The 15,338-nt window shown below is 47.0% G+C and overlaps 1 protein-coding gene across 4 annotated transcripts in view; it reads left to right on the plus strand.

Moving 5' to 3' along the window:
- CCND1 (cyclin D1) overlaps positions 1-15,338 on the plus strand; it is a 16,348-nt gene continuing 1,010 nt past the window's right edge. The window contains exons 1-6 of one of the 4 annotated variants that reach the window (XM_075048260.1): positions 1-80; positions 184-307; positions 1,659-2,041; positions 3,827-4,042; positions 4,751-4,910; positions 10,390-10,538. In XM_075048260.1, the coding sequence (XP_074904361.1) occupies positions 1,844-2,041; positions 3,827-4,042; positions 4,751-4,910; positions 10,390-10,538 (723 nt within the window). In that variant the 5' untranslated portion in view covers positions 1-80; positions 184-307; positions 1,659-1,843. Of the gene's footprint in view, positions 81-163; positions 308-1,191; positions 1,227-1,453; positions 2,042-3,826; positions 4,043-4,750; positions 4,911-10,389; positions 10,539-15,338 lie in introns of those variants that run through there. The other 3 variants (XM_075048262.1, XM_075048263.1, XM_075048259.1) reach the window with 3 other exon arrangements.

The raw sequence follows: 15,338 nt of genomic DNA on the forward strand, positions 1-15,338 counted from the left end.
AGGGGAACCGAGATCCCCGGGGTCTCCGACATCCTCCTGAGAGACGAAGACAAAATGGAGACAAATGGCCGAGCAAACGGGTAAACTAAGAAAGATGGGCAGATATGTCATGCAGAGAGATTACGTAAACACGCAACTGTGCAACAACATGCCCTGTGATCTTTGGCACTGCTTTCCCCGCAGGTCATGCAAGAGAGATGCTGTATGACTCTACGGCATGTCCACCACGGCATGGCCTCCACGGTCGGGAGACCCTTCCACTGCCCCGACGCCTGCCGGCGATGCTGCCGCGAGCGCCGTACCACCGGTAGGTATTCCCGCCATCGGTGCCGCACGCAGGTGATGCTAAAGCACCGAGGCTGAGGTTAAATCCGAGTGCTCAGGTTTTGAGGGGTGGGCAGGCAGAAGGCAGCGTGAACCCCAGTTTACGGCCTTCCCGCTCCTCCCAGTTCCACGTTGGTGCAGGACAAGTCGTTTCTCCCGTCCGGTGGTACATTGCCTTCACCGCCGGGATTCTCCGGCAGGCCCCAAGCTCCCCTATCAGCCCCTGAAAAAGTGAGGAGTTTAAAAGAAACTCTTTTTTTTTTTTTAATTAGAAACAAAGCAAAGCAAAGTGTTTTCAGGTACAAGCAGTTCAGCCAGGGAATGGGAGTTATTTACGGTGGGGCCCCGCTGTTGCACGTCACGCGTGGACAGGCTGTCCTGGCGGCGCGGCGTGTCGGATGAGGCCCCGGCAGGCTCCGGCGGCTGCCGGTACCTCCCTCCTTTCCTCCCCCCCCAATTCATCTCCCTGTAGGTGCTGGAGGAAGCTCTGGCCACCATTTTGCTGCTCTGCTGGGATATTTTTTCTGGGTGGCTGTGAGCGGTGGGGGTGGGGTGCCGAGTGCGGCCTGCCCGGCGTGCGCTGCCGCCGACCGCGGCTCAGATTAGCTATCGTCCTGTCCCCTGCCACCTCCGTGCCCCTTTTGGGGGGCAAAAACCTTAAAGTGAAAGGAAAGAGGTGTAAAAAAAAAAAAAAAAAGAGGGAGAGAAGAAAAAAAGCACCGTCTTGACAGAGGTGGGGGAGACCCCAATTCCTTTAAAATTGTGGCGTGCAGCAAAACCATCTAGGCTGGGAAAAAACAGGACTGAGGAAACGGGAGACAGCTTTTTTCCCCTTGGGAATCAACTACAAAGACTGGGAGTTGAGGTTGGGAGCGCGCCTTTTGAAACGACAGATATCACAGGTATGCGTCGGCGACGGCAATAATAATAATTGATAAGGAAGAGCGACGCACCGGTACTGCCCTGCTCCCCCTCCTCGGCGCCCCCAGTAAAATAATACCAACCAAGTCTCCTTGTATTTATATCCCTGCGTGTCTGTGTGTGGCCTAGCCCCATTCATCATTTGGCTCCCACTGCAGAACTCGCTCCATTTTTAAAATTATGCATGATACACTGAAGAGACAATTTGGGTTTCCCCCACCTCTCCCTTGCCCTTGAAGAAAGCAAGCCCTTGTCTCATTTGCATTTGCATTAAACCCCTGCTCTCTATAAGCTAAGCAAAGGGGAAGGACTTGAAGCCTATGGGATGGCTTTAGGGCTCTGCCCCTTGCTTTTGGCTCTCTCTCTCTCTCTTTCTCATTCTCTCTCGTGCTTTGATCTCTGCTTAACAACAGTAACGTCACAGGACTATACAGGAGAGTTTTGTTGGAAGTTAGAAAGTTTTGCAGCCTCCAGAGGGCTGTAGCGGCAGTAGCAGAAGCAGCATCCAAGGGACTCCTGGAAGGGGAAGAGAGGGAGCGAGCGAGCGACTGACTCAGTCCTGCTGCAGAAAAACTGACTCGAGACGACGGCGGCAGACATGGAACATCAGCTGCTGTGCTGCGAGGTGGAGACCATCCGACGAGCCTACCTAGACGCCAACCTCCTCAATGACAGGGTGCTGCAGACCATGCTGAAGGCGGAGGAGACCTGCTCGCCCTCCGTCTCCTACTTCAAGTGCGTGCAGAAAGAAATCTTGCCATATATGAGGAAAATAGTCGCCACTTGGATGTTGGAGGTTTGTAGCTTTCGGCGATTTTTTTGCTCGGCGAGCTTCGGCGCCACCGAAATGAATTAAACCAAGGAGCTGCTCCCCCAGCTCCTCCTGCCCCCCCCCCCCCCAAAAAAAAATTAAGCTCCCCGGCGCGGCACACGTTGCTCTGCCTTCGGAGACGCCCGCGTGTAACGAGGGGTCGGGGCCCGGGTTTCCCGATCCCCCCGCCCGTTATTACCGCTTTATCCCCGCTGCAGCAGTCGGCTCCCACCGCCGAGGGGCGGCGGATCACCGGCCTCGTCTCCCGTTCCCCCTTCACCCCCCCCCCCCCCCCAAGCCCCGGTACACGGCGTGCGGGGGGTCCCCCGGTATTTTTTTCCGCCCGTCGGGGACCGGCGGAGGGGAGAACGGGAGAAGGGCCCGTTCGACCGTGTGTCGTCGTCCCCCCCCCCCTCCCGCCCCCGGTTGCCGAACCCCCGGCCGCGCCGTGCGGGGCCGCCGGGAAAGCTTTGCCAGTTAATTTTTTCTGGGGATTTTATTTTAAATTAATATCCTTGTACACGTATGCAAGTGGTTAGCCGTGCCAGTATTACGCGCCATCTTTGTTCTTTTATTTGCAAAGCAAAAGTGTTTATTAATCGGGAGAAAAAATTAAGAAAGTCCCGGGGAGCAAGCCAAGGGTGTGTGTGTGTGTGCGTGTGTGTTGCGGGGGGGAAGCGGGGGAAGGGGGCCGGGGGAAAGAAGGTCGGGGGCCGGGGGACCCCGCTGGGGCTGCGGGCAGGGGGACCGACCGGAGGGGCTCCGGGCTTTCTTTGGGGGGAGTTGCAGGGTGAAAGTTTCTTTGTTCAGCGCGAAGAGAGGCTGGAGCTGTGGTCACCCCTCAAAGGCATGCTTGTGCTGCGGCGGCGATCTGCAAGGTCGCCTGGGAAAAGCGAGTGGGAAAGGGCCTCGTCCCCTGGCGAGACACGTCTGGGGGGGCTCCCAGCGGGAGCCCCAGGAGCTGGGCTACATTTTCATGCTTTTTCGGAAGCCCTGGGAGCCCGCGATCTATTTTTAATTAATTTTTGAAAGCGCGGCGCCCTGCCTTGCTCTGGGAAATGTCGCGCCCGGCTGTGCTGCAGGGCGAGAGAGGGAGGCGGTGAATTTTACTTCGGGGGGTCTCCCCGGAGCCCCCCAGCAGGACCATCGGCACGGGGCTCGGTAAAGGACCCCCGCCGCTTCATTTTCAGCCTTTTTTCAGCGCTCGAATAATTTTTTAAATATTTTTAAATATTTTTTGAAAAGATGACGTCTGGGGAAATGAGGCTGGACGCCACCTTTGTGTCTCGACCAGAGAGGGGAATCGGCAGCACAACAGCAAATTAGATGAAATAAAAGCGAAATAAATAAATCCGAGGGCAAGCCCGGCTCTGCACCCCATTCCCAGACACGGGGGTTTGCATTTTCCTCCGCTTGCCGCCTTTTTTTTTTTTTCCCCCTTTTTTAAAATTTGTTCTAGGGGTTGGAAAGATGGGGACAGACCTCCTCTTCGACCCCCCCCCCTTTTTTTTACCATGAATCGCTTGCAGATTTCTATCGCCACATTTCTCCCCACTTTGTCACTCGTGACTTTCTCTTTCATTTTCTTTGATGCCTCTGGTTTTCCCGTATTTACCCGTTTCCCCCAACTGCATTTTCCCCCTCGTCTCCTTCAACCTTGCCCTGCAAAGCCTGGGGGGGTGAGGGGGAGAGGGAAGAGGAGGGCAGCGGGACAAGCCTAGCTTTCGCCTATATTAAATTATTCTTCAACGATCTCTCTCCTTCTTCCAGGTCTGCGAGGAGCAGAAGTGCGAAGAGGAAGTTTTCCCCTTGGCTATGAATTATTTGGACAGATTTTTGTCGTTTGAACCCCTCAAGAAAAGCCGATTGCAATTGCTCGGAGCTACCTGCATGTTTGTGGCTTCAAAAATGAAGGAAACTATTCCTCTGACCGCAGAAAAACTGTGCATTTATACAGATAACTCCATTAGACCCGACGAATTACTGGTAATTTCACGTTTAATCACCTCAGGAAAAAAAAAAAACCAAAAAACCAAAACACCCACCCAAAACCCAAACCAAACCAAAAAACCAACCGAACAAACAAAACAAAAAAGCCCCCAAACCAAAAAAAAAAAAACCCGCCGATTACAGAGCCCCTCCGCCACCGGGGCAGGCGGGGAGGGGGCTGCCTCCCCTCCAGCGGGGATCGCTCCCCGTGGCCGCAGGAGCACTAACTAACCCCGCTGGCGGTCCGGGAAGGGAGCGGGGCCGGAGCCGGGGCCGGGGTCGGGGTCGGGGTCGGGACCGACCCCCCCCCCCCCCCCCCCCGCCGCTTCCCCGGCCGCGGCCCTCGGGCAGCCCCGGCCGGACCCGCCGCCACCGCGCTGCCTTGGCGCCCCCTGGCGGCCGCGCTGGGGGCTGCGGCCGGCGCTTCCCGGCGGGGGGCGACCCGGCACCCCCCCTTTCCCTTTCCCCTTCCTCTTCCCCTTCCCCATCCCGGGGCTCAGCCGCGGCAAGGATTTCCGAGCCCCTCTGTCCCCTTTCCCCCCCACCTCCGCGCACCCCCAGCCGGGGAAGCGGGTTCGGCGGAGAGCTGCCCGGCCCAGCTGCGGATTGTGCTCGTCGGAGCGTGCGTGAGCGGAGCTAACCACGTTTTTCCCTCTTCTCCTTCCTCTTCTCTTCTTCCCCCTTCCCTCCCTCTTGTCTTTGCAGCAAATGGAGCTGCTTCTGGTGAATAAGCTGAAATGGAATCTGGCTGCAATGACCCCCCACGATTTCATTGAACATTTCCTTACTAAAATGCCTCTGGCAGAGGACACCAAGCAGATCATCCGTAAACATGCTCAGACTTTTGTGGCTCTGTGCGCTACAGGTATGAGCCCTGCACGTTAAGCAAAGCGTGTTGCTCCCCTACACGCACCTACCCCCCGGCTTATAAAGCTTCCCGTAGCCGTGGTCTAAAGCGAGCTCACAGAGCTGCGGGGAGGTAGTTTAAGCCCCGATTATTGCCCCTTGTTTGCAGAAGGTGGATTACTTTGCAGAGGTAAGTTTTTTCCTAAGATATTTTGCTTCTGAGTTGAGATCGGTGGTGGTGTCAGGGAGGGAGGAGTACCCCCCCTCTTTGTAGCTTAGCCGTGGCGTCTCAGCTCGGCGCGGCACGATTTCTTCACCTCTGTACGCCGGGTTTTATGCGGGGGCTGCAAAAGGCTTACTGCCCCTTACGGGGAATCCCTGCCCGCGTGGATTCATTCTTAAGACAGTTTTTAAAGGCGGAGGGGAGATTTTGCTTGTGAATAGCTCCGCGTGGGGGTTTTAAAACTTCCCTCTTCAAGTTGCCTCTTCCCCCCCCTCCTCGGTGGCTGGTGGATTGGAGGAGGGCCACGCGGCACGGAGGCTTTCCTGGCACAGGACCGAGCCGCTGCCATCTGCACCCTTCTGACCACGTGCTGTGCTGAAGCCATGTGCAGGGCCGGCCTCCAAAGACGCCGACTGTTCGCTAGGCCAGGTTTGCAGAGGCCTGATCTTTGGTTTCAAGGGCACCGTGCGTGCGTGCGCGCTGGTTCTTTGAAGTTCCCATGTTTGCACGTGGACCGTGTGTGTGCGCATTTGTACGTGTACCGGCTTCACCCACTGAACCCTAGCAAGCGGGAAGGAAAAAAAGTTTTAGAAGCGTCTGTCTGTTCTCCACATCTCGCTGTTCCCACAGGACAGAGTGGAGGAGCAGGGACAAAAGAAATTCTAGAGGGAAGATACTCTGTTTAAACAAAACGTGTTCAGCGCGTTTTCTTTTAGGATGGCGAGACCAATCCAGGAATGGCAAAAGAAGAAGGAAGAAAAAGCGGCCAAAGCAAATGTGCTTTTGCAGTAGCACGTAAAGAGGAATGCCAGACGCTCTGTTGACACTGATAAAAACTTAGTGTAAAGGAGATACAGCGCTTTAGTAAATGGTAATATTCAGTAGCAGTTGTGCTAAAAAAAGAGGTCAGGCCTGCATGTGGACTTGAGAAAGAGGTACCCACACTCGAAAACCTCGTTGGGATGTGTGTGGCCAGTGGCACAAATTAATGTTGTGTAGTTTATTTTCCAGAGATGGATTTGGTATAAAAAGGTTGAAGAAAAGATTGCAGGCCCTCGGAAGAAAAATTTTATTTCACAGAATCGGCCCTACTGCGAGGCCTAAAGATGGAACAACCGAGCCATGAAAGAGAAATTTATAAACACTGGCATCGCGCTTCATCTCGGGCCTAACATCAGCATAACGGGCAGTTCGTAAGTTAGATTGCCTGGAATAATGCTCGGTGTTCAGAGCGCTACAACCTTCAGCCAGCCTTCAAACTACCTGCAGCAACATTTTGGGAAAATCAGACATAACTCTTCATGCCACATTCTACCAGATAAGGCTGCTGTGACTTCGAAGGCGAGAGTTGCTAAGTTGGAAGCTTCCTCGGCTGCTAGCTAAAAAGAACAGCTACCCGGCCTCCCCTTTGGATATGGGGATGTTTAACCTAGGTTGTTGTGTTGGCAATGACAGGGATGAAAACAAGAGTAGTTCAAAGGTTGGAGACTTGCTAAGAGTCCAGTACTTTGATCTACTGTCGGTGTTGTTATGTTTCTTTTAGGAAGCACATCCAGAGCCTTTATTTAACACTGCTACACACCACAGCTGGAGAATGGATCAGTAAATGAGAACCATGTTCTGGGAGTTTTACTTAGCTTTTAAAAAAAACAGTGCTGAGCTCACCAGAATTGGGGCCCTCTACAGCTCCCTATTGAAGCTGGGAATATTGCCTGGGGAAAGAGCGCTCAGGAAGGCTGCCACTAGGCTCTGTATTTTTATTGTTATTTTTGGATGTCAGGATTTTCTCTACCTCTTGCTTTCCTCATGACTCCTTTGTTGGCTAGTGAAGATCACATGTGGCTTAAGTAGCATCTGGACTTTGCTTTGCTGTTGCTGGGTTGTGTTGTATTTCCCCTTGCCAAAATGAACCTAGATGGACTGCAAATGCATTGTGCTGCCTGGATGCTGTGGGGCCCAATCCAAAGTCCACTGGAAATACTGTCACTCGCTTAAGTGGCCACGGGGGCAAGTGCAGTATATCCTTTGCTTGAAGTACAGCCTGCGTCCTCTACCGTGAAGGAGGGTCTCCTAAGAAGAGACTGCAAAATAGGCCTTGCTTAGAAAATAAAACCTCCGCCAGTTGGCTTAACAAGGTGAAGGCTGTAGAAGTGTTTGTAGATGAGTGCGTATGTGTTTGCTCCAGAAAGAGAAGGTTACGCTGCAAGGTGAAGTTGAGGGGAATTCCTTCTAAGCTCCCTCTTCAGTTGCCTGGCTAGTAGAAGTGGATTTGTTTGATTTGGTTTAGTTTCGAAAAATCCATTTTCACCAAAGGACGTCTTTGTGCTGTGGTAGGTTCAGGAGAAAAAGCAAAAAAAAAAAAAAAAAAGATTACCAGGGGTTGTTTGAAGTTAACACATAATTGAGCTTAATGAATGGGGCTTTGGCATGGCCGAGCAAGGCAGGGAGAGCTCAAAAGGAAGCAGGCCTCTTTTGGCCCAAGTTAAGACCAGTGTTGAGGGAGAACTGCAGCTCTATACAAGCATAACAATGAATAGCAACAAATATTGGAGCTTCAGCATTTCATTATGTTCCTCTGGTTATCAAAACATACCAGGCTCCTTTTATATTATTATTATTGCTATTATTATTGTTGTTGCTTTCCTCCTCTCGGATGGAGAAAGAAAGATCCCCCTTTGAAACAAGTGTGTTACAATTCTCCTATTCTCTGGCCTTTATAAAATTGGAAGTCTCAAGGTATGTGACCAGTTGGAACCTGTTGCATCTTGCAGCAAGTGATTTATGTTCGCAGTTTTGATTTGCCTCAATGAAAAGATTTTCATTCATAGCCCCCAGCTCTCCAGACGGATGGAATTGCTGCTCCATTTAAAAAGGAAAAGGGGTGACTCGCCTTGTTAGGAATTTTTTTTAAAGCGCTGCAGCGCCTATATGCCTGCTTTGTCCTCCCTTCAGGGTGGCTGGCATTCTTCTCTCTCCTCCCCCTCCTCTCTCTCTCTCTCTCTCTCTTTTTAACAACGCTGAAGTTGTTTATTCTTTTTGGATGAAGTCTCAGATAGGCTACTGGGGATGTGTGCTTCAATTGATGGGGCCCCCTACCCCATTGTGGCTGTGTCAGGTCTAATTCATCTCACCGAAGCCCCCTTGTTCCTGAGCGCTCAATAGCGCAAGATGAGGCGATGGAGGCTGACAATGATGCCACACTCTTCACTTGGGGGCATCCAATTACAGGCGAGAGGGGCCCCCTGATTAATATGCTGAAATTAGTGGCCTCTGCCACAAATAATTCCTTGTTGAGTTGCAACAAAAAGGCAGTCCATGCTGCTTGTCTGGAGTGGTTATAGGGACAGACACAAACTGGTCATTTAAACTTCATTATCACTTTTCCACCTTGGAAAGAATGAGGGTGCGACTATGAATTCATGTTCTTGTTTACTGCTCCATTTAAAAGAAGAACGCAAATATTAATCCCAAACGTGATCCTGTCAGGACAGGCTCATTAAACTGAAACATTTTGGTCATGTTCTGTTTGTGGAGCTCGGTAAATAGTGTCGCGAACGCGCTGCCACCGTACCCCCTGTGAGCAACCCAGTCTTGGTGGAATTCACGCTTGCCTACTGAAATCCCTCATTTCTGAAGTCTACCTGCAACGGTGCGTCAGTATTTCAGTTAGGGGACTGGCTTTGGAATGCGTATAGTGTCAATAAGCAGCCTGGACTACTCTGACTTTGGGGAATGACAGAAGCTTGCTAGAAGGTGGGTGTACTTGAATCTGCAGATTCCGAAAAGGGGCTAAACTAAATTTATTTGAAGCACAGTAACATAACCGAGATGACTTTAGATCAAGCTTGCCTTTTCGCTGGCAGCGCATCACAAAAGTTTGGCCACAGTTCATCGTATCGGTTTAATTTTGAAGGTCCGTAGAATGCTGGGCGAAATGCCCCTTTGAAGGTGGGTATTGGTCAGGGCTACAATGGAGCGTCAGAGGTATATGAATAGATTCAGAGAGAGGACTTTCTTTCATAGACTCCCCAAGTCTTTAGTTTCACTGCTAAAACATTTACACAAAAGTTATTTTATCATAATAAAGGAGATGCATGATTTAATACTTAAACTGTTCCACTGAGCCCTCTAAGCTGTCCATTCCTTTGATTTCATTCAAGGGTTTGACAGATGGTTTATATTTTTTCAACCCAGAGGAAGTTGTATTCTGATAAAAGCTGAAGGAATGTATCTCAGGTTCTTGTGTATTATGTGGCATTTCCCTTTCTTCCTCACAAAATTGGACGTTTACTTGTGCCACTTACTTCCTTTGTTTCCGATTTTCCTCCAAGGTGTACGCTGCCACAGATCAAACGCATTCCTGTTCAGCAGAAAGAGTCTTAGCATTAAAATGTGGATTATTCTTATTAAAAAACCCAACAAAACAAAACAAAAACCAAACCAAAAACATGCTAAATGGCAGAGATAGCCCCTTAAGGAATCATGGGAGTGGCTTTGTGGAGAGACCTACAGCAATGCAGTCTGGAAGGGGGCCCAGCCTCTTGTCAGCATGGTGTCACATCAGAATGTAACTGATTGTCCGCCAATTCTTGGGACCCCCGTCACTTAGTTATGCCACATTTACATTAAATCCCTGTTGCCAGGATGGATGGCAGCCACTGACAAGAGACTAGGTTGAGACAAAGCATTTTTAAGATGAAACCTTAATTTAAATATGGATTATCTGCCTCCTGACAGGGTTAAGCAGTCTTTCTCTTTCTTTCTTTTTGTTGATGTTGTTGTTCATTAAAGCTATATTCCTTTGAATGTCAGTGCAAAGGTTTCTGCTTTAAGGGGCCCGAGGACTCCTTGTTAGAGTGCACCTAGGATCTGATCATGCGAAACACTTAAGAATGCGAACAGGTTTTCTCAGATGTATAGTGCCATTGACCCCAGTGGCATTATTCACATGAGCAAAGTATTTTAACGTTTGAAGCGTGGGGGCCCTGCTTATGATAAAAATACCTCGAAGTGATGAATGGCCTCCCAGGCTTAGTGCTAGGAAGGGCTACTCGCTGAAGTACAGTTGCTCATGTGGATAAGTGTTTACAGGTTTGGACCTGTAGCAGTTTAGAGCAGGAGACACCTTTCTGCTCACAATTTTCCCTACCTTTTCGGATGCAATGGTTGGCAGCTGAAGCCATGCTGGTAGAAGAGTGTATGTGTATGGGCAGGCTTTTCCTAAAGCAATCATTTCAGTCTTTTTTTTTTTTTTTTCTCTCCTTTCTTCATACAGATATTAAATTTATTTCAAACCCACCTTCCATGATCGCAGCTGGCAGTGTGGTAGCAGCTGTGCAAGGCCTGCATCTGGGGAACACTAACACTTTCCTCTCCTATCAATGCCTCACACATTTCCTATCACAAGTTATCAAATGTGATCCGGTAAGTGACTCTTTCTCTTGGTTGATCTCCTGCCTTAGAGTTTTAAGAATGAATGCCTGCTTACTGCATAGTAGCTAATCTGACAGTAAATCTTGATAAAAGTCAAAACCTCAGAGTGGGGTTTTTGAACGTGTTCTCTTGTGTCCGTCCTAGTTATTTAGCTGTCATTATATCCATTAATAATCTGTGATTACGCTGCTGCAGTTCACCGATAGGAATGCCACATCCAGCTCTAATGTTTGTAAGAGAGGCGTATCTGACAAAGCAAAGGAAACCCTGCATCGATTTAGGACGCTGCAGTTGCAGAGGCTGTGTTTCGTTGTAGGTAATTAAACCAGGAGTCTGTGTAAAACAAAACTTTGAAAATAAGACGAGGAAATAGTTACTGAGACCTCGTGGTATCTCTGACCTTATCTTTGACCATTCTTGAGGCCTTTTATTGTGCCAAGTGGTGTGAAAAAGCCCTTCTTAAAAGAGTTCTAATGATCTAATTTGGTTTATTACGTGCTAGACCTGCACAGTAGCTGGTATTGAATTCCTTTTCGGAACAAATGCTTGTCCCACGACTTTCTGACAAGGTAGATGGTCCTCACAGGACTCTCATTTTGCCCTGCAGCTTCCAGGAGATGCACATCAGTAACTAGTGAGCAATAAACCTTTCATGAGTGAATGGGCCAGGAAGGGAGCCTACAAGGAAGACCTAAAGTCAATGATCCATGTCATAATGGTGTGTGAAGTTGGGGCAGAGTTGAGCTTTGTTTTGTAACAATGTGGAAGACCAATAAATAGATGCTTTAAAAAGGTTCTTGTGAGGTCTCCAAGCGCTGGACAATGAGTCAAATAAAGACAACTCTGTGGTTAGCGGCAGAATCTTTGAGATGCTGTTAAATTATTTTACATGTTAATAATTTAAATACATAGAGAACTGTACTGGTCCAGACGCTGCAAAACTAGGTTTGTATAATTGGGCTTTGTTGACAGGAGTGAGTGATTTCTGGAAAGATGAATGCATCATAATTAATTATTCACAAAAAGAGGATTTTACTTTTGATAGACTATGTGAAACAATTGCTGACAAATATGATACCCCCGCTTACTATTTTGATCACCTTAACAATGCCTCAGTATTGAGCGTGTTATTTTTGCCATTTATATTGCTGCAGCTAAAGTAATACGGATCCAGTGCTGAAATGTTAAATACTGTAAGAACTTCAAATGCTGAAATAAAATGCTGCTCAGTTTGGTATGTACGTGTAATGCTTTTAGCCAGTTTGTGAACAATGTAGATATTTCAGTGTATGGTTGGCCACTATCCAGTGCGAGATCTTTGAAGCAGGTACTGAGGAAAAATACTAGGCTCGCTATCTATTCTGACAGTATCTGATTCAAACAACATTATTTAATCATTCCTGATACAGAGCATTGGAAGTAGATTCTCTCACATCTTGGAGAACAACAGCATGTCCTTACGTGACTTGACTTAGTTGATGACAGAGCTCTTTTAAAAGAAAAGAAAGCAGTTCTAGCAAGAAGGAGAGTTCTTGCTTATTTCTTTTTTATTGTCCAGAGTCATTGCAAGGCCACAATTTGTATGACCTGCACTCAAAAGTTAACAGCTTTAAAAGGAAGGAACTTCCCTCCGGCTTTCATTGCTAAATATATTTATGTGTTAGAGCAGCTAGAGTTACAAGTAAGGTTTTGGTATAGGTTGCTACAGAAAATAAGCATCATAAATTTATATGTGTGTGTGTGTGTGTGTGTGTGTATATATACATACACACACTGTTGTGTTTGTAATTGAATAAGGAAACAGCCTCTTTCACTACTATTGCTTTGAGTAGAGAAGACTGCTTGGTTTCACGCATAGCATGATTCCCCTGCACAGAGAACTTCCCGTAAGATGTGCCTATGTAATCCATGGTATCGAATGCTATTCCTATTATCTTATTTCACTAGCAAGTATATGAAGTTTGTTACTCCACAGCGATGGTTCCCCTTGTCGGACCGCACAAATGAATACGCTTTATATTGGATTGTCTTGAAATATTAAGAGCATGCATTATAACATGACTAACATTCTCCCCGATTATCTATTAGCTAGAGCAGCTGGTCTGTTGGATTTCAGGTTATATAATTACACTTTTTTACCTTTAGTCTCAAAGAAAGCTGAATCTAAAGTAAAATGAGTATCACCTGATCGGAATTCCTTTATGGTTCATGTTTACGTTGGTAGGAGTCCAATTTCCCATTTTGCCTTTGATCAGGGGTAATTAGAAGTCAGATAATCACAATTAGAAGTCTTGGGCTGTCTTCCATCATTCTATTCTTGACCCCATCATCCAAACAGATTGAATTTTACCTGACATTCATTTCCAGGCCAGAAATTTGCTAAACTAGATTAGATTGGGTTTCCATGCTGTCTGTTAGTACATTGGAATTCGTCTCCCGCCTGCCTCTACTCAGAGGCACCTTGAAACATGTGCTTGTTATCCAGAACGGGTCAGGCTGTAACAAAGGATTTCCAAGCAGCTTCTTTTTTGTTGTTGTTTGTTTCCTTTAGTATCTGACCCTGGAGTCTGATCATGTCTCCTGTGTGTGTTAAAGGTATTTGACCACATCAGTTAAGCTAGCAAGTCTTTATTTTTTTTTTTTTTCACTGAGGAGCTTAATTAATCCAGGAAGGGTTTGTGACCTTGAACAAACTGTGGGCATTGAAAATTTGGGTAGTGAAGCAGAAAAGTTGTTGGGAGAAGTTATCAGAGTAATGCACAAGTTTTGTATTTGTATGTTTCAGTGTTCAGAAGTACTGAGAATGAAAAAAGCTTTGGTGAGGTTGTTCACAGTGAATTTTATATTTTGCAGTTATTTTTCTAGCTCTAATACATTCCTGCAGACAAACTATTAATCTAATAGTCATCTAAATAAGAAATGAACAAAAATGCCTAAAACATTAAAAAAATATTGTTCATTCAGCTGCAGCTTAAGACATAGTCTGTTCATGATAAATGGTAAAGATTATGTTTTTAAAAAAATACAGTTACAACATGCTGTACTCTGAGAATCTCACAGGAAAAAAAATTCTGTGGTCAAAAATTACCTTTAAATTACATAGTCCTATGTGATTATTCATGACTGGACTCCAGAGGGAGAAGAAAAGGTATCTGTAGAAATTCTTTTGAATGGTTTTAGTTTTCAGAGCTCAAACACGCTATATGCAAATGGTTAGGATTAAAAAAAAAAAAGGCACAAAAACCCCACCAAAACATATCCCACCCACTACCCCTCCCAAAAAAAGAAAAAAGCCAGCAGGGTTAATTTTGCTCTGAAAACAAATTGGCTTTCCTTTTGGAACACTGAACATGCTACCTTGTTAAAACAGAATTATCCTCAAAAGTGCCTGGATTTGTAAAACCAAAAATCCCTAAACCTGTATCCATGTACTACTCTTTAATACGTCTAATTCCAAGTGTGACTGAGGTGCATGGTACAGGACATGCCAGTAGAAGCCTTACAGTCAGGCTTGATCCGTCATATCTTGAGAAGGGGTGAAAGGACTTCATAGAGATCTTATTGTGAAGGCCAGAGGTATGTAGGAGCCAAAGGCATGATGACTTTAGGATATGAGGCGTTTCTTTTTGTCATTTAAAACGCTGTGTGTCTCTGTCAAGAGGAAATATTACACTAGGGTTTAAACCAGAAAAGGTCATAGGTTATGTGTTTTCAGTGAGCTGTAACTGATGGTCTGATCTGCTTAGAGGTAGGATTAACCTCCCTCTCTCTCAGAAAGGACTTGCAGAGAATTGTTTGCTTGGGTTTCTAATCTTATTTTACCCCAAACGCCATGTGCCCTTATTGGTGGCAGAGGAGATTCTTGTGGTAGTGGAATCAGTGAAAAGCTGGTAGATCACACAAGAAGCCTCTGAATGAAGGCAGAATTGAAACTGGGAAATAAAGAAAACAGCAGGCAGGTCACCCTCTCAGGAAAACAACATTCATTCTCAGTCATGCACATCCTAACACTTTTGACGGCAATTTATCATGGAAGACTGGGTTCACCGCAAGGGCTAACACATGTCATAGGTTAAATCAGAAAAGGCAATACTGAAAGGAAACTTCAAAGTCCTTAATACACAGAGTTAAATATGTTGGGAAAAAGCTTACGATGTTTGTTATAAAGCTATGAGTAAACAGCACACTGGAGGAATTTTGGCAAAATGTCGTGTGATTGTTTTGCCTATTTAAGGCACCATTTCTGTGTCGGTGCAATGGGCGTACATGGCTCTGAAGAACACGACCATAACTTGCAGAAAGTTGGACAGGTCGAACAGGCCTTCTCCAGTTCTAATTGCTGTAGATTGATAAGTAGAATTGGATATATCTACTCATGGTATGGTTTAATGCCTGGGGGAAGTCCCCACAGGAGACGTGATCCTGCTTGGTGCTTTATGCTTTTAATTTACGCCATAGTCTGTGCAAGCGGCGAGGCCCTTGCACCTTCCTGAACGCTCAGGAGGATTGTGTGCGCATTCAGCTCTGAGAAAATGCTTTTGAAGCAAGGGAAAGAGAACTCACCCTGACTGTGATTTCAAGGTGAATGCGGTAGCAAACTGAAAGCTTGGCAGCACTTTGTAATGCACTGTTACGAAGGTGTTTAGTGGTGCTTCTGACAGATCTCTCCATTTTGGGGTCATGCAGTCTGGTACATTTTTCTGTTCAGATGCTTTCTGAGTATAGAAATCAGTTAGCTAACTTGAGCTGCCCACTGCTGGACATAGCAGCAGTTGGCAGGCAACTTTGGGC

The sequence above is a fragment of the Buteo buteo genome, chromosome 16, assembly GCF_964188355.1.
Source record: "Buteo buteo chromosome 16, bButBut1.hap1.1, whole genome shotgun sequence".
In the NCBI taxonomy this organism is placed as follows: domain Eukaryota; kingdom Metazoa; phylum Chordata; class Aves; order Accipitriformes; family Accipitridae; genus Buteo; species Buteo buteo.